The 19,116-nt window shown below is 38.4% G+C and overlaps 1 protein-coding gene across 4 annotated transcripts; it reads left to right on the forward strand.

Moving 5' to 3' along the window:
- Nucleotides 1–4,385: 4,385 nt before the first annotated feature.
- Nucleotides 4,386–18,684, forward strand: LOC119771184. Of its 4 annotated transcripts, none has more exons than XM_038266748.1 (3): nucleotides 4,386–4,416; nucleotides 4,750–5,031; nucleotides 18,594–18,684. In XM_038266748.1, the coding sequence occupies exons 1-3, from the start codon at nucleotides 4,393–4,395 to the stop codon at nucleotides 18,624–18,626; spliced, it is 339 nt and encodes a 112-aa protein (XP_038122676.1). In that variant the 5' UTR covers nucleotides 4,386–4,392; the 3' UTR covers nucleotides 18,627–18,684. The 4 variants fall into 4 exon arrangements, 2 of the variants coding, with proteins under 2 accessions (XP_038122676.1, XP_038122675.1); XM_038266747.1 differs by lacking the exon at nucleotides 18,594–18,684 and adding an exon at nucleotides 18,117–18,302 and having other exon boundaries at nucleotides 4,750–5,013; XR_005279072.1 differs by lacking the exons at nucleotides 4,386–4,416; nucleotides 18,594–18,684 and adding an exon at nucleotides 18,423–18,561 and having other exon boundaries at nucleotides 4,641–5,031.
- The last annotated feature ends 432 nt before the right edge of the window (nucleotides 18,685–19,116 follow it).

Genomic DNA, 19,116 nt, shown 5'->3' on the forward strand with positions numbered 1-19,116 from the left:
AACTCTAGCCGACTCCGACTCCGACTCCAGCTATCCAAAATATGTTGACTCCGGCTCCGACTCCGACTCCGACACCTAATCTGTATTTAAAAAAAAACGCAATTTCAGCACAACAATTTTCTGAGTAAATTTGAATTTTGTTGTTTGAAAAATTGGAACATTTTATTTAACTACTTTAAATTTACATTCATTTTTTTAAGTTTATAAGCTTGCTACACTAATTTTCAATTGTTTTTTTTTTCAGCAAGTTTTCATTGACTGAAAATTTCATTAGTGCAGATTTCAGTAAATTTAACTGCATTCAGTAATGAGAAATTGGTGTGCAGTAACTATCAAAGATACCCTGAGTTTGAAATAAGTAACTATTTTTTAAAGCATTTTTGAATTTATTTGAGAAGACGTAAATGGACATTGTGTGATTCAGCCCAGGACACACTTTAAACATAGAAATCGTGAGAAAATTCTTATATTTGAAAAATAAATTAAACAATATCAATAACATCACCCCGATTTAAGGCATTTCCAAAAAAAAAACTAGACTTGTTCAACGATATCATTTAAGGATCAACACTTTAAGAGTTTTGTAGAGAAACTGTAAACATTGGGGTAACTTATTTTTGATATTTTTTGTCAGCTTGAAATATTTTCAGCACGACACTTTGATTTGTTTTTATTTACATACAAAATGAGCATGTTGCGTTCCGAGTAGAAGATTGATATAATAGTTGATAATGTTTTAAAAACATAATTTTTTTTAAATACTTATAGTGAGCTTTCCAATTACAATACGAATGCTTCGAAAACATCATGGTATCTGATAAATATCTTGAACCAAAAAATAAATTAAACAAAAAAATGTCAGCGCAGTGCACGCAATTCAGTAAATAAATTTAAAGTATAAAAAAATGAGAATTAACCCGAATTATAACAAATATTGAACAATAAATAAGTCAGTAAATTATATTAATTTTTTTGACAACTCTGACTCCGGGTCTATCATAAATTTACATACAATTTGGCCGACTCCGACTCCGACTCCAGCTATTAGAGTTTTGATGACTCCGACTCCGACTCCAGGTCCCCAAAAAGACCCGACTCCACCGACTCCGGCTCCGACTCCGACTCCACAGCCCTGGTTTCTTGTGCTATTTGGGAGTTCAAAAGTTTCACCAGCTGGTTGCTTTAACTACTAATTAGATTTTTGTGAAGTAAAAAATAGCTAATATATAATATCCCTTTATCGGTATATTTGCAATATGATAAACAACAACTTAAAACCATAATTTAAACTTGTTTTTTGTCAACTGTAAAAAAATAATTGAAGAAATATTTACAGTTATTAAGAAAACCCGAATGTTCACAATTGGTGGACCTCAACTTTACAAAGAATCAATCTGTTATTTTTTCAAAATATAACTGAATATTGAGGTGACGTGAAACACAAAATGACTTATTGACATCAAGAAAGGAAATTACCTTGATACAGCGAAATTACCCTAGGGACTTCTATGCTCGAAGGAGGATATGGAAATTGAATTTATTTTGAAAAAGCTTTTCCTTCTTAGAATAAAAAAAAATAAAAAAAAATAAAAACTTTGGATTTCATTTTTGGGGTGCAACTGCTAAATATGCTTCAAGATAAAGATCAAGATAAATTTTGGGGTCAAATTTCTTTTTTTGGCTTCTCTCAATTATAGTTATTGGAATTTTCGACAAGTCAAATTTTAAACTTTCTGAATAAGAAGATCAGAGAAGCATTGGTTATTCGATTTTGGACATCGAACATTGAACATTGAATTCTTAGCAATTTAGAATTTTTCAAATAATTTTTTGATTAGTTTATATAATTTTGTTTCGAAATTTATAAGTATTAAATTTCCCGGGAGTCTCAACCGATTTTCCCGGAATCGAGAGGTCCAAAAATTGCCGATTTCCCAGAAATTCTCGCCCGTCACCCTCTAATTACGGTAAAACAAGAAGCTTTTAAATCTTCAGCACAATATGGACAAATGAGGAACACAAATATCACAAAAAATGTGCCAAACAAGAGATTGTTATTAAAAGTTTTATACAGAAAAAGCTTCATACATTCGAAGGAAAATTTGTAATAATTAGGTATTTCTCTACCAACTCACACGAAATCGGGAAAAGTCCCCCCGACCCCTCATCGATTTGCGTGAAACTTTGTCCTAAGGGGTAACTTTTGTCCCTGATCACGAATCCGAGGTCCGTTTTTTGATATCTCGTGACGGAGGGGCGGTACGACCCCTTCCATTTTTGAACTTGCGAAAAAAGAGGTGTTTTTCAATAACGGTGATGAGATAGAAATTTGGTGTCAAAGGGACTTTTATGCAAAATTAGATGCCCGATTTAATGACGTACTCAGAATTCCGAAAAAAACGTATTTTTCATCGAAAAAACACTAATTTTTTTTAAAAATTCTCCCATTTTCCGTTACTCGACTGTAAAATTTTTTGGAACATGTCATTTTATGGGAAATTTAATGTACTTTTCGAATCTACATTGACCCAGAAGGTTTTTTTTATTTAGAACATTTTTTTTTCATTTTAAAATTTCGTGTTTTTTTTTCTAACTTTGCAGGGTTATTTTTTAGAGTGTAACAATGTTCTACAAAGTTGTAGAGCAGACAATTAAAAAAATTATATATTAACATAAGAGATTTGCTTATAAACATCACGAGTTATCGCGAGTTTACGAAAAAAAAAAAGTTTGGAAAAAGTTACTTTTTGCGTTTCTTTTTGTTTCGTCGTCCGTGTCTGTCGCGAGTGACGATGAACGGCCATGATCGACGACGACCAACTTTTTCAAAACTTTTTTTCGTAAAATCGCGATTACTCGTGATGTTTATAAGCAAACCTCTTATGTTTACATATTATTTTTTTTAATTGTCTGCTCTACAACTTTGTAGAACATTGTTACACTCTAAAAAAAACTGCAAAGTTAGAAAAACACGAAATTTCAAAATGAAATTTTTTGTTCTAAATGAAAAATGACTCTTCTGGGTCAATGTAGATTCAAAAAGTACATTAAATTTCCTTTAGAATGACTTGTTCCAAAAAAATTTAATGTCGAGTAACGGAAAATGGGAGAATTTTCAAAACTTTTTTAGTGTTTTATTCGATGAAAACTACGTTTTTTCCGGAATTCTGAGTACGCCTTTAAATCGGGCGTCTAATTTTGCATAAAAGTCCCTTTGACACCAAATTTCTATCTCATCACCGTTTCAGGCTGCAAATTATTGAAAAACACCTCTTTTTTCGCATGTTCAAAAAAGGAAGGGGTCGTACCGCCTTTCCGTCACGAGATATCAAAAAACGGACCTTGGATTCGTGATCAGGGACAAAAGTTACCTCTTGGCGGAGAATTACCCAGCTTTAAATAAAAAGTTCAATTTTAGAGCAGAATTATAGCCTTACCTCAGTGAGGAAGGCAAAAACACCAAAATATATTGCGATATGTTTTAGGTTACATCTTTTGAGCAAAAGTTCGATCTCTCGAATGAAAATGTGTTCAAATCCACACTAACATTTGAAAAGGCACAAAAACTTTTTTTTCGACCTTAGCATTTGCCAGGGTTGTTTCGAAAATTATCAACAAAAAATCTAATTTTTATTGAATATAACTCGAAAACGATTCAAGATATCGAAATCTATGTAAAGAATTGCGATTGCAAATTTGTTTAACATATAAAAATAAAAGTCAAATAAGAAAAGGGTATTTTTTACAAAGCGTAAATTTTTCTCAAAAGTTTCAAGCAGAAAATTGGTTCTCAAGATACAGATTTTCGACTATCTTAATTGCTTTTTTTTTCAAAATTGTATGGTCGAATGCAAAACACCTGCTTTGATCATAGAAAAGTTAAACACAAAGTTTCACTCAAATAAAAATAAAATGAATCGCAGATAATATCATTCTTGGAAGAATTGCTCTACACAAAAAAGTGGGTTTGACGATGGATCCTCTCTCCTTGCGTAATGAAGTAATATCTAATAGACTTATCTACTTGCGCATGTATTGCGTGTACGTACGCGAAAAAGATTGAGGTTAAATTTTGTACCCTCCAGCAAAACAAATGAGGTGCTAGTGTGCGTGAGCTTGGGCTTAACCAAATCTATCGATGAGATCAATCGCTCAAACTCAATAATGATTATCTGCATTCTTGTAACGCCTTTGAATTCCTTTTGTTCATTAACAGCAGTAATCACTTGACCAACCAGTAATTCCTCAATCTACCCTAATTGTACACACATGCTGTAAAGTGAGAGAAGCAACTGCTGCCGCTCATCCACTGAGCTTAAGCGCAGAAACTCGCGTGCACGCGCCGTACCAGTACTCTCAGATTAGAGGCCTGGAATCGTCACAAACCACCGAATGCTGCTGCCGGATTGTTGCTTAGTTTGTTTACAACTCTCTCATTTAATGCTCAGTCTTGAGCGAACCTCTCTTTACACCCATGTTTTCAACAGTGAGACCTGCAGAGCTGAAAACCATCGCGAATAACCATCGCTGAACAGTTTCATATTTTTTTGAATTTCTGATAATCTCTCATAATCAAACATTTCATCCCTTGCAGTGATTCGTTTGCACGATCCTCATCACCCTCATCACAAAGGTTCGCGTACTTTTCCATCACTGCCTTGTCGGCCGCCGCTGCGCAAAGAACTCGGAAGCCCGCATGCTTTGATCGCTCACTCATTCGCTCACTCGTGCGCCTACTGGCGCGTTAAGTCTAGTGCACAACCTTCGTCATTGACGGTTCTGAGCGCGGTAGTCGCACAGTCGGCCCAGCTCAACCGACCAGTATTCGATTGGCAGCGGTTCGAGCAAGAACGGCTTTCCCCTCCCAGCAGTCGGAGTTTGGGCGCGCGTGTGTTCTCAGTGACTATTGCAAGTTCTGCCGGCCAGCTGAACGTGACTTTGAGCGGGGAGTTGCGAGTTTTCAACGGTTGCGACAGTTTTGTGACTTTCGGCGTGGCCGGGAAAGTGGCCTTTGTAAGTGTGAGGGGGCGTGTGAGTGTGATTAATAGCGGATTAAGATTGATGACGGCCTGCTGCACTTTTGGTGATGCGTCGTCGTCGTCGTCGTCGGAGCAGGCGTTGAACAGATTGCCAGAAGTCGAGTCCCCAAGTGGTGAACAGTAAAGATCAGAGATCACATGCAAATGTGGTGTTTTGAGTGTTTTGTGATGAAAATGTGACCAACGTGAGCTTAGGTTGCACTTTTTAAGCGCAAGAAACAAGTTCTACGAGCGTGAAACGACGACTTTTGTGGCGAAGGTGCGATTTTGGCGCAGTGACCTACAAAAGCAATGCACACCGGCGGTGGTGCATGGCTGACTGCGATCGAACATGAACACGGTGGCGCCGACGTAGCTCAAAATCGATGTAAAAAACAAGGTGTAAACTGAAATTAATGTGCACTAATAACGAAGATCTATTACATGCAGGGGGGATTGGATTGATGGAGGGTTAGCCATAATCAGCAGCGCTTCTTCCCCTCCCCCAACGCGGACTCGGTACTCATGGCTCCACGTGAGAGGAAAACGTGCTTCGGCGTGGAAATTAAGCCTCTGGGTGGTGCTTGAAACTGCACAATTAACTATTGTTTGCTGGTTGTTGGTTTTTTTGTAGACTTTGAAGTGATTTTTAACTAACATTTGCTAGATTTTCTTTAAATAGCTCATTTGCGTGAAGATATCTATGAAATGACTTAAACAATAAGCATTTTGATTAATTTTTCAATACAGATTCTGTATTTATAATTTTGTCTAAGCCAGATGTTTTTGATTTGAATGAAAATAAATTTCCCGTCCCGGTAAAAAATTTCCCGTTTCCCAGGAAATTTGTAAATTTCCGGAGATTCCCGAAAGCAGAAGTATTCATTTTCCTATATTTTTGGAACAAATTTATTGAAATTATACAAAAAATAATAATTGTAGAACCTGATTTGATTTTATTTATTTCAATCTAATGAACCAATCAGCTTGTCTGCAAAATTTTATGTCAAGGTTTTATTCAGATAATATTTATTTCTGAAGCATTCCTAACTAGAAATATTGTTTGCTTATATGTTGGACAACAAAAATTACGCTGTTATGGAATGAATGTAAACTATTTTATTTTTGACAACCTTTAATATCGATTTTTTTTGTTATATCATTCGAAAATAAGATATTTGCATCTTCCGGCCAAGATCAACATTATGAGTTGTTTAACTTTTGTTATACTTTGAACATGTTGGATGACAATTGAACTGATATAATTCAATTTTCAGTATTCGTGAAATTACAGATTGAAGTTATAAATTTATGAAGCACGTGAGCTACCAAGGGCGTAAGAGAGTTAAATATGAGCAACTCTCTACGAAATCGGCCGATTTCGACCATTTTTATTTTTTGTATTTTTTTATTTGACTTAAACTTTGTGGGGGCCTTCCCTATGACCAAATAAACTATTTTGCGTCATTGGTTCACCCATACAAGTCTCCATACAATTTTGGCTGCTGTCCATACAAAAATGGTATGTAAATATTCAAACAGCTGTAACTTTTGAGTGAATTTTCTGATCAATTTGGTGTCTTCGGCAAAGTTGTAGGTATTGTTGAGGACTTTTGAGAAAAAAATAGGTACACGGAAAAAAAATTGCAGATTTTTTTATCAACTTTTTTTTCACTTAAACTCAATTTCCCAAAAAACGTATTTTTTGATTTTCAAGATTTGGTTATATGTTTTAGGGGACAAAAATCCGCAACTTTTCAGCTATAGAGAAACATGGTCAAAAAATCTGCCGCCGCGTTATGAATTTTTGAAAAAAACAGTGATATTTGGAAAAAAAACGAAGGTTTCATGCAAAAACAAGTTTGACATTATTTTTTAATGCAAAATTGAATTTGCAATCGAAAAGTACTGTACAGATTTTTTGATAAAGGGCTCCGTTTTCAAGATATAGCCACCAAAAGTTTGATTTTAGCGAAATATTTGCAGTTTTTCAATTTAAAAAAAAAAGTGACCATGAGTGACCATTTCTAAAAATATTTTCTAGAAAAGTTCAGAAAATTTGCTATAAAATTGTCTAAGAGACATTGAGGATTGGACCTCGGGTTGCTGAGATAGAGCCGCTTTAAGAAAAAGAAACACGAAAATTGAAGTTTTCTTAATCTCATCAAAATAACCCTCCATTTTCTAGTGACGATATCCCAGCAACTAATGGTCCGATTATCAATGTTAATACATGAAACATTCGTGAAATTTTCCGATCTTTTCGAAAAAAAATATTTTGAAAATTTTTAAATCAAGTCTAACATTTTAAAAGGGCCAAACATTGAATAGTACGCCCATTTTGAGCCCCCAGGTGCACAGAAAAAAAAGTTGAATTTTGGGATGTTGAAAATTTGGTAGGTTGAATATTACCTCTTTATTTGTGTAATATTACCTAAAAAAATGTGTAAAAATGTGAACCTGATGAATATTCATCAAAAACTGATGAAAATTCATCATTTTCTGGGGTAAAATTTATCATTTATTTTGCCACAAAATCTGTCACAATTTCCTGATGAATATTACCATCATTTTTTTTCTGTGTGGTTGGTCACTTTTTGGTTTGACACTTTTTTAGTTTGTACCCCGTTGGTTGGCCAAAGTCAAACTAAAAAGTGACGAACTGTCACTTTTTAAACGACGCTCACGCACACTATCAAAAAAAAAAAAAACGTTTGATAGTGTGTGTGAACTCCGTTTAAAAGGGGTGTCAAACTAAAAAGTGACCCCGTTCGTTTGACAGCAGTTGATGTCAAACCATCGCACAGTGGGCGAAATGGAACCCAAAATCGGACTTAATTGAATGCGGCTGGTTCCCTGGTATGAATAATTGTGTTTCTTATGTTAAAAAATCCGGGGAATCGATTGGTGATGGTTTCATCCACCGCACGAAACAGCAAAGGGTCCATTTTGCCCCAATTCCCCATTTTTTCACATTTTTTCTTGAAAATCGGTCTGTATTTAGAGCGGAGGCTTTATGCGGCCTTCTAAAATGCACTTAACTTATGTGAAAATGTCCCAAGAATCCAGTAAAAATAACCACTTGCACCGCAAAAATCATCTAGGGTCCATTTAACCCCAATTTCGCTATAAAAGCATTTTCGGCCGTTTTCAAATGTTAGGTCAGATTTTAAAAATCTGAAAATATTTTTATCGTAAAGATCAGACAATTTTACATAAGAATGACGATTTGCACTTGATAGTTTTACACATTTATGTTGATAAAAATAAAATGTATGTGAAAGGCAGTTTATTCTGCGTTTGGGATAATTGGCCCAAAAGTGATTCTTCAATCATTTTATTTAGTTTAATTTCTATATCAACATAAATGTGTAAAACAATCAAGTGTAAATCGTCATTCTTATGTAAAATTGTCTGATCTTTACGATAAAAATATTTTCAGATTTTTAAAATCTGACCTAACATTTGAAAACGGCCGAAAATGCTTTTATAGCGAAATTGGGGTTAAATGGACCCTAGATGATTTTTGCGGTGCAAGTGGTTATTTTTACTGGATTTCTGGGACATTTTCACATAAGGTAAGTGCATTTTGGAAGGCCGCATAAAGCCTCCGCTCTAAATACAGACCGATTTTCAAGAAAAAATGTTAAAAAAATGGGGAATTGGGGCAAAATGGACCCTTTGCCGTTTCGTGCGGTGGATGAAACCATCACCAATCGATTCCCCGGATTTTTTTACATTAGAAACAGTATTATTCATACCAGGGAACCAGCCGCGTTCAATTAAGTCCGATTTTGGGTTCCATTTCGCCCACTGTGCATCGGGTTTGAGTGTATCTCTAGAAATACATTTTGGAAAAGCTTCAAATTTTGGGCCCAAGCAGTTTATGGCTCATGTTTTCGAATGGCTTTTTGTGATCAGTAGTGTGGTGTCTGTGGGGACGTGCAGTCCTGTTTTTTCGTGTTATTTTCCATCTCTTTTGTGTCGCTGTTCGAGTGCATGGGGTGATTGGTCATTATAGTTAAACAATGGCATCAGTAGTGTGGTGCTTGTGGGGACGCGAAGTCCTGTTTTTTCGTGTTATTTTCCGTCTCTTTTGTGTCGCTGTTCGAGTGCAGAGTGCACAATTGGCAAAGGGAGCGCGTGGTCGTTAAAAATATGCGGAGTGAAAAGTGATTTCTTTTGTGATTTTCAAAGCCCTTCCTATATCATCGTTGATTGGAAGGCACGGCGTCGGGTGGATTGTGTTTAAATTTTTCGAATAAGGTTTAATTTTTTTTTTGCGGTGAAAAAGCCAATTCTATATAATGAACGAAAGACGCACTGACAATTGCTCGTTGAGTTAATAGTGGAGCAAAATAACTGTGTGTGAGTGATTTTGTGTGTTAACCAGAAAGACCTTCCCATAGCATCGTTGCTCGGAAGGCTCGCCGACGGGTCTGTTATGAAAGTCCTCCCCATAACATCGTAGCTTGGGAGGCATCGAAAAGCCAATACCTTATCCTACTAACCCAAAAAAAAAATAATCACGTGATGCTTCAAGGAGATGCTGTGGATTCAACGGTCTCAAGCGGTATCAACAAGTATCTAGCGAAAAACTATGTGCTTGATGAGTCTGCAACTTCAACTATCGGACTAACATTCCTCCCTTTCGTTGAACTGCAGGCTTCTTGGGAGGGCGCCGGTATTGACTAATAAAGTCGGGGTCTTCAGGGGTTAAACAGTGAACGGATGGTTGGCTCCCACTGATCATTTTTGATTCATTGTTTAACTTCAGCTGATCTGTCAATAACGGAGTAGCAGCTCATTGGCAGTCAACCGTGCTCATGCTCATGCTCATGCTCATGTTTTCGAATGGCTTTTTGTTTGAAATTGAATTCTTTTAATTTGATAGTGTTATCTGTAAAATTGTCCAAAAAATACCTCTAAAAATGGCTTTGACCACATTTATTGGTCGAAAATTGTGACTCGAAAAATAAAATGTTTGTCTCCGACCCCACGGCTAAAAATCAGAAAAATAAAAATTGTGGGTTTTACGAGTGGTTTTCCAATGATGGAAGACACAAATTTTTAAGAGCGGATACAGACATCGCCCAAGAGTTTCAGAAAAAGAGCACTAAAAAATCAGGCTTTGAGTTCCGGGTTTCGGGCCAAAATTCTATCGAAAGAGCACATCAAAACCTTCAAATCAGTAATTGGATTTTTTTCTGGGACGATTTCCCACCGTGCACGATTTTTTCAGATTTCTGAGAAAAGCGATTTTCCAAAAGCAAACCTTAAACCTTTCTTTTGTAAAATGTGTAAAAATGTGAACCTGATGAATATTCATAAGAAACTAATGAAAATTCACCAATTCCTGATGTAATATTACTCATTTTTTAGACACAAAATCTGTCACCATTTCCTGATGAATATTACCATCATTTTTTTCTGCTTAGCACATCAGCTTTAAAATTAAACCAAGCATGAGCATGAGCATGAGAGATCACCCATGGTTGCCCCTCCGTTGCTGAACAGAACCGTAATATCCTTTCAGCACTACTGATTATAGGCTTCGACGATCTAGTGGTGTTTCCCTTATCAACAGCATGTATGAATGCGCTGAAAAGATAAAACACCATGATTGCTAAAAATAGATCAGTTGCGAATAGGTAGTCATTGGCCACCAACGGCGCCCGCCATGTCATTTTGTAGACCTCGATTTTAAGGGACGGGAATGTTAGTTAGCGCAGGTTGCTACTAGGGCAGCTGATTTACTCTGTGCTTACACCCCACGAGCGCCAGGAGCCTGAAAATTTGTTAGTAGGATAGGGTGTTTGGTCAGGATTCATCATAGAAGATGATGATGCGACCCAAAATCAAAGTGTTTGTTAAAAAGTATTATATATTATTCTCAAGGCAAGCAATCGGATGCTGCGGATGAGACATGTCCCGTTTATCAGCTTTCAAATTAAACCAAAATAATAAAATCGAAAATAGGAGAGCTGAGTGCTACGTGACACATAATTTGGCTGTTTTTTTTCCACGAACGGACATCACTCTTTCTCCACAGGATTTTTTTTCTCTCAAAATTCGAAACAGCAAAAAATCCGATGATAAAATCGCACGCAATAGCTTGCACATCACCTTTGTAAAAAAAAGTCACTTAATAATACACACTGCATGTACAACTTTTGTAAACACAAACAAAAGTTGCAACCGACGGGATTCAAACCCAGCACCAACAGTAAGGACTGGCGCCTCAGTTCGCTCGGCCATCAGACCGATGAAGAATGAGAATCTAGCCGGGACTCGTGGTGTATGAGATTTGTCTGATCAGCTAACCAAAAATAAAATAATATTTATTTCCATAACATAGGGGAACAGCATCTAATTCCAGCGTACCTCTAATGTTGGCAGGTCAGCACTTTGACGTTCAATTAAAGCTAATTAAAAGAGTTTTTAACTGAAATCGAGTGATAAAAAGCTCAATAAGAAGTGAGCAAGCAAGTTTCTATCAAAAGTTTTGCAAAATTAGTAGTTTAAATAGTAAAAATCAGCAAATTGGATGGAGTTAGGAGCGAGGGCTCAACCTGCCAAACATACGAGAATTTCTCCTAGTAGTATTTGTTGCCCAATAAATAAGCATGATCTATTCCCAGACGTAAATACTTCATAAATAAATATTATTGCCATTACAGAGTAAAATGTCACAAGCCATCGCTTGATTTCTTACCAGAGTGTGGACAATTTTCACTGAAATCGAAATGTTGAATATAAACAGTAGATTGAAATGAAGAAAACTAAGTTAGGATATCCCATTATTATTTTTTTTGTAGCTTTTCAAAGCTTTGGCCGGAAAAGTTACTTTTGCTTGAATTTCGGGAATTCCCGGGAAATTTACAAATTTCCCGGGAAAAGAAACATATTTTTTCGAGAAATCCCTTTTTTTCCCAATACGGGAAATTGGACGCTCTATGTGGATGGTTTGATTCGATGCTTCTGCAATATCTGAAATAAATGTTCAAGAAAAACTCACTTCCCTAGCAACTTATGTTAGACCAAAAATGGTCCATTTTCCAGGCAGCAGTGGCAGCCTCCATCGATAAACCGCACCGGACAACAGTAACCCGCGTTAAGCCGTTATGCAATCGCTAAATTGAGTTTAAAAGATTTTACTTTCAATCCGGTGCATTTTTAGCGTTGAAGGGTGTTCTCCAACGGCTCTATCGTTTATTATATTAAGAGAGGCACGGGCCCACCTATAAAGTTGGCCAGCAGAAACAAATGGTTCAAAAAACAGGCGCTGTTATGGCTCGCGTTGCCCCTCAATAACTAGGTGAATTACATTAAAAAAACATTCGTACCACCACGGTCGAGCTGTGTGGTTTAGTGAGTGAAGGAACGTGATATTTTCTTCCTTCATTTTGGAGGAGTATTGGTCCGAACGTGTATTACCTACTACTGCTGGGCAGTAGGCCATACTTTGGCCCAGCTTTGGCACTTTGGTATGCGAGAAGTGGCCTACTAAGCGTAGCGGGGACACTTGATTCGAGTTCATTGAATAGAGACGGAAATTCAAGCGGAGAAATGCTAAAATATTGCAAATTTATCTGATTTAGTACTCTTTGTTACGGTTTCATTAGGGTAACAGTGTTGCCAATTTTCGACAAATCAGATGATCAAGGCCGAATCATTAGGAAAAATCGAAAATTCTGCTTGAATGTTTAAAGTTGCCCCATCTGCAAAGGTGCCGGATCTACAAACCTCTCAAATGATCATGAAGCCCTGAAAAAAGACCGTGGCGTTCCATGCCTCTGTCCGCCACTTGCGTCGTCAATGTTGTTGCAAAATGTTCAACATTGAAACGTCGCGCGGGCTGGTTTTCGCGGCGTTCTACGGCCATTCCGCCGACCACACAATAGAATTCAAACCACCATCATGCTGAACCCCCCTCCTCCTCCCCTCAATGATTTGTTAAGGTGCTACGACCGAACAAAGCCGCTCAACAAACTATTTCGGAAGCATAGAAAGTGGCCTCCACGGTTGTCGGAGTGGCAGCTGCATTCCGCAATGATCAGTTTTTCCGGAAGTTATTAAATCATTTGGCTAGAACGATGCAAACTGGCACCGAATTTGGAGACGCGCCAAACAAAGATGGGCGCCCCAGCCAGCTGTCAAATTGGCAGTGGTGCCAAACGGCCGTTTAAGTGTTTATGGCTAGTCCATCGACCACAAAATTACTGGTTTCGCTTTCGAGGCTACACTGGCAGTGGTTAATCGAATAAAAAACAATTTGAATAACAATATCTATCCACATCTAACGAACCAGACTCTCCGGTCCAGTTCTTTGCGCCCCTCCAAAAGCCATTGAACGCGCAGCGTTGTGGCATTCGACAAAACCCATAAGATTCGAATCAGAATCGGAATTGGGCGGCGGCCTTAGACCGCCAAGCTTAAACAAGTCAGCCAAAATGGCAACCAAAACGGCACTATTGGCACCTTGAAATTGAAGCCGCCACTTTTGCCAATTTTCTGGTCAGTGATTCAATTTAAGCAACTCTTTTGACCAAAGCGTGAATACTTGCTTGTTTTAAGCCAAGCGGTGCGCCACATAACCTCAAACTCACCCCCAGCAAGCCGTGTGCGCGCGAGAATTGATTGACTTTGGCTGGGACAGAGTGCGCAGAAATGGCCTACTTTTCGTAATTCGCTTAGAATGGTGCCAGCTTTGGTTTGATGGTTTTGAAGTTCAGAACACTTTGCTGGCAACACTGTAAATTTGTCGTCCAGATTGTTTTGAAATTGGATTTCTGACAAACTTGACAACAGCAGTGCAGCTAATTTGACAGATTCAAAAAGATCCCAACTTCCTCAAATTTTCCAACCCGTTTGTACGCACTTGCAGAAAACTGCTTTGCTGTGTGCTTTGTTCTGCGTGAGTAAACTCAAACTCACACATGTGGTGTCAAGTGCGGAAACCCGCGTGTCTACGCGCCATGGACGGTGTGTGTGTGTGTGTGCCCATTCAGCAGACTACAAAAACAGTCAAAATAGTAAACATAGTGTACAAGCTTACAAAAAAACAGTTAAATATTTTCATGTAAACGCACCCTATTTTGGGGCCAACCTTCCGGCCTGGTCACTGTTGGTGATGAGTTGGCGTCTGGACGGCGTTAATCTAAGTAGGCTGTGTCAGGCTCTGCCGGTAGCTTAAACCACGTGTCCGTGTTTGGGTGCGCTGGGAGAACACGTACATGACTGATTGGAAGTTGTAAGGAGTTTTATTGTAATGTTTATTTATATAACCACTTTGATCTTCTTTCAAACGTGAATTTTACATTAATGGTACAAAATATCAATTAACTTTTAACAACGTCGTCAAACGCTAAAAAACAATTATAAAAAAGAATGAAAATGTTTTTCTTTGCAACGTCGCGAATTTCTGACAAGAAAACATTACAATAATCACAGACAACATTTTATGCGATTCCGAAAAAAACATTTTTGAATATGATGATTCACTTAAACCTTGGTTTCCTCGCTAAAGTTTGGAGTCCAGGTGAACTCAAAACAGTGTCGACATAACTTTTCGATACAGGTGTTGACAAGTTGTTGTATTACCTACTACTAAATTTAATCAAAAGTTATTAATATTTACGTACCATTTTTGTATGAACAGCTGCTAAAATTTTAAGGAGACTTGTATGGGTGAACCTGGGTGCAGAATAATGGTTCGCTAAGCGGCCTTCAATTTAGAACTGTCAAAGCGGAACCAATTTACTGTTCGCAAAATGATACCAAGAAGTGGGAAGTATTGTAATCGACCTATAATTTATTTAATTATTTATATCAGAAATTTAAAATTGAAATTGGCATAATTCATCGCTAACATTTCAATAAGTGCTATGTCTCACGCAATTCTACGATTATGATGCTTTTTGAAATGTTAGCGACGAATTATCAATAACTATGGTGCCATCCTGCCAAATAATATTGAATTATGATTCACAAAATTTCACCGACCTTCTGACGCATTTTTTCGTTATGTGGAGAACAAAAAAGGCCTCTTTTGGCTGCCCATCGTTTAGTCTATTACCGAAAAAGCGGAAAGCACTTAATTTTTCAGCAAAAACTTTAACATCAACCGATCGAAAATGTTTCAAAACAAGTCACTTCAGCAGCAAAAACTATGTCACGCTTGAGCTTGAACATAGCCTTCTACTTTGTCTATGTTTACAACTGTAGTGCTGTTGTAGTAGTGAGGAGCAGTAGGGAGCATTCGAAAATCACGTTACGCATTCCATCTTTGCAGCACCCAGCTGCTCTCCTATTATATTTGTCTTGCATAGATAATTTTACAACATTCTAAAGTTCCTAGTGTTTTTTTAATTATGTAAATAAGCTGAAATGGTGATGATTTGAAAACTAAGTTTCCAAGGGACCTTTCTGTAAAATTGACGCCCGATTTGATGGTATACTCAAATTAAAAAAAATATGTTTATTTAGTCGAAAAATTAAAAAAAGGTTCAAAAGCCACTGCTGTTATTCGTTGCTCAACTTAAAAAAAAATGTAAGACATGTCACAACAAAGGAAATTTTATGTTCTTTTTGAATCTGCAATAACCCAGAAGGGTTTTTTTCATTCAGAACATTATTTTTTTGTTTCAGGATTTCGTGTTTTTTTGTACTTTGCAGGGTTATTTTGAAAGTGTACACACAATTACAGAAAATTTACAAAGATAAAAATTATTTTTTTTATTCATAACTTATTTTTATAAGGTCCTTTAAGGTGCTACGATTAGGTTAGGACCGAGGATCAGTTTACAATCAAAACATAACATGAAAATACAAAAAAACTCATTACACTCCATACTTGGAGATCATGTAACTAACGAGGGTTACTTGGTCCAAGCGGGTCTTACAGGTTTTGAATTTGCCGATGTACTCGGAGAAATGGCTTCCTCTTTTGTGGCTCCACCGTCTCGGGAGTCACTGCTTCCTTGGCTTCCTCCTGCGGGGCGAGGGCGATCCTTCGATTTTCCGTCCGGGACTGCACCCGGCAACGGAGGGAACTCCGCCGGCGTGAACGTCGGAACTGCTGGACTCTGCTTCTGCGCCTTCCTTGCCGGTGGTTTCGGTTTCGACGCCTGTTGGCGCTTCTGGATGAAGTCCGCACGCTTGGGGCAGCTGCGGTCCGTGGCTCCAGAGCAGTTGGCACACCGCTTCGGTTCGGCTTCTTGGACTTTGCATTCGTCCGTCTTATGGGGACCCCCACAGTTGTTGCACCTCCCTTTCAGGTGACAGTTCCTGGTTCCATGACCCAGCTGCAAGCAGTTCCTGCACTGGGTCACGTTCGGCCGCTTGTTCCGGTACACCTCCCACCGGATGATAGTGCTTGCCACAACTTTCATTGCAGAGAGCTTCTTCAGATTGGTGTATCCCTTGGGGAAGACCACAATGTACGGAGTTTCGTCCACGGTGGACTTTTCCTTCCGCTTGATGATATGCACCTCCAGCGCGTCCAGCTTGAGATCCCTCTTCAGAAGGTACTTGACCTCGTCCGGTTTCAGTTCATCAGGAAAACCACGAAGAACCACCCGATGATTTCGTTCGCTCCGCCGATCGTGGGTGTAGAATTCCACTTTCTTCTTCTTGAGTAGCTCTTGCAACTTGTCAAAATCTTTGACAGAGAAGCAGGTCACCTTGGTTCCAAATCGGGTTAGTTTGTAAATCGGTTTGAAACCAAGTTTACAAGTTTCGACTATCGCCACGAGCTTGTAAAAATCCGTGGTGTTCTTCACCACCAAAGGTGGTTGCTTTTGTTTACCTGCCGACTGGCCGGGTGGTGGAACCGCCGGGGCGTCCCCTCCTCCTGCTGGGCTGGCATTGTTGCTGTTTTTGTTATCCGCTAGCGGGCTGAACTTGTTGTTGTTGAGCAGGGTCTTTTCAACTTTTTCTCCTTCAATGTCGATTTAAGTGCCCTCGCTGGACTTCTTCCGCTTCCGATTCCCGCGGACGGGACGAAAATCTTCCTCCTCGGAGGATTCCTCCACCTCCATCCGTCAAAAACTTCCAAGCACGCGAGATGACAACACGAGCAAAACACGTCTTAACTTGTCGCTGGCTGGCGACTGAGTGTGATAAAAATTAATAAAAAATAAAAAAAAAATCAAAATTGAAATTAATAGAATTTGGATTTCCAGAAATGCCATCTTTCAGAAGTGAACAATATCCAGGTTTTTAAACGAAAATGGCGTTCGAATGATGAACGCCCGAAATGTCAAAATCACGCGGTGATACCAATATTATGAAAAAAAGTGTACCATGCCATGAAAGCTACATTTTTTTCTAATGTTGGTATTACTGCGCGATTTTGACATTTCAGACGTTCATCCACGCCATCTTCGCTTAAAAACCTGGATAATTTGGCAGTGTTACCAGTATTCCAAAAATAACATCAAAATCAAAAATAACGAAAAAATATAACTTATTTTTAAATGTAAAATTGAACTTGAAATTAAACAGAACTTGAAATATTTGTTATACAATCAGACTGTTACAGCATTGGGTGCGTAAGTTTAACAATTTTGAAAAAAGGAGACAACAACTTCCTTGGTTACTGTGCAACCTTAAGGGATGCACATTGACAACGCTGTGAAGGGAGTTGTGTATTTATTACACCATTTACAAATTATTTTGCATCGCAATCACTCAACTTCAGAACAAAACATTACAATGCTACCCTTTAGCATTAATTAACTCAATCATAATGATAGCTATGCCTCCTCGTTGGTACATCCCGCACCCTCCTCCCTCTCGAATTTCCATTAACTCAGATAATGATAATGATGATGGTGCCCTTACGGTCCATCAACCCGTCCCGTCTAACCCTTGGCTCGAGATAGGTCGAACAGGTGCGCCGCCGCCACCACCACCACAAGGTTGAACGATACAGAGTTCCTCCCCGAAAGGCCGCTGTGCAGTGATTCCGAGCTCCCATCAAGTTTTGAACACTCTTAATTAGATTCGTAGCACCGCCGCCGACAACAAAAACCGGTAGCGGAAACAGTATAAAATTATAACCGAAAGATTCTGCCCCCCCTTTGCACATAATAGGTATTACTTAATCGGTTTGGACCTGCTGTTGCTGCTGCTGGGCAAGGTCGTCCGGGTGAACTTCGCCACCTCAGAATTAGGAAGTCTGAGCGGTGAACTATGAGAGCAGCAGCAGGCAACAGTCAACAGTGAAGATCTGGACGTTGAAGTTCAGTTAGCTGGTGTGGTGCGCGTCAGGAAGATAGAGAGGTGTGTCATGCACTTAACAAAAAAACATTAGCACGTCAGGCTACTCAGAGTAGACGGCTTAAGTCGATAGACGACGACGACTTCGACGACGCATCAGTTTGGCCATCTTTTTTGAAGAAATGTGGAAGAAAGTGGATAGCTTGAAAACTAGGTGAAGTGCTGTGCTGTGTTACAAAATAAAGTTTTTCGAGTTTTTTGAATGGGGGATCAAACCTTAGAAAGTGCTTCCTCTTTGCTTTATTTTGGTTAGGGTGGCTAAAAATAAAACTGTTTCTCCTTGCTCTCCAGTGTCGTGTGTCATTAGCAGAATTGGAGCTGTGAAGAAGCTGAAATGGTGCTTTGAACGTGAGCGGGATAATATTGAGGAGTTGCTGTGACAGAAAAAAACGGTAGCAGGCGGTGACAAACGCGACTAAACTGCTAGCAAAGTGACGGCGGCCACGTGATTGTGAAGCTGGGCACGGATGTTGGTTAGTGAACTGCATTTCAAGTGTTATAAGAGTTTTGGTTGAATGAACTTAAGGCAATAAATCGAAGGTGAGTTCTAATTCAAATATGGAATAATATTTATTTATTTTTTGAACATTTCAAATGATTGATCTTATCTAATCTTATTAATAAAGTTGATTTAATTTGATTAACCATCCAAGACACAACTATACCTCAAGACGGGCTTTTACCTAAAAATCCAGACATCGCCGATAATCCCATTTTAAACCATATACTTTCGAATTTTTAAAAAGCGTTGGAAAGAAGAGCTCTAATTTTTATTTTTGAAAATATTGAGTATAATGATTTTACTTTTTTATGT

The sequence above is a fragment of the Culex quinquefasciatus genome, chromosome 1 (assembly GCF_015732765.1).
Source record: "Culex quinquefasciatus strain JHB chromosome 1, VPISU_Cqui_1.0_pri_paternal, whole genome shotgun sequence".
NCBI lineage: Eukaryota > Metazoa > Arthropoda > Insecta > Diptera > Culicidae > Culex > Culex quinquefasciatus.

Excerpts from the sequence above, each read along its gene's own strand:
- LOC119771184 (XM_038266747.1), top strand. The coding sequence starts at position 4,393 with ATGCTGCTGCCGGATTGTTGCTTA. Across the intron at positions 4,417-4,749 it reads TGCTGCCGGATTGTTGCTTA|TCTAGTGCACAACCTTCGTC; the intron begins GTTTGTTTACAA and ends TGGCGCGTTAAG. Across the intron at positions 5,014-18,116 it reads TGGCCGGGAAAGTGGCCTTT|GTATTACTTAATCGGTTTGG; the intron begins GTAAGTGTGAGG and ends TGCACATAATAG.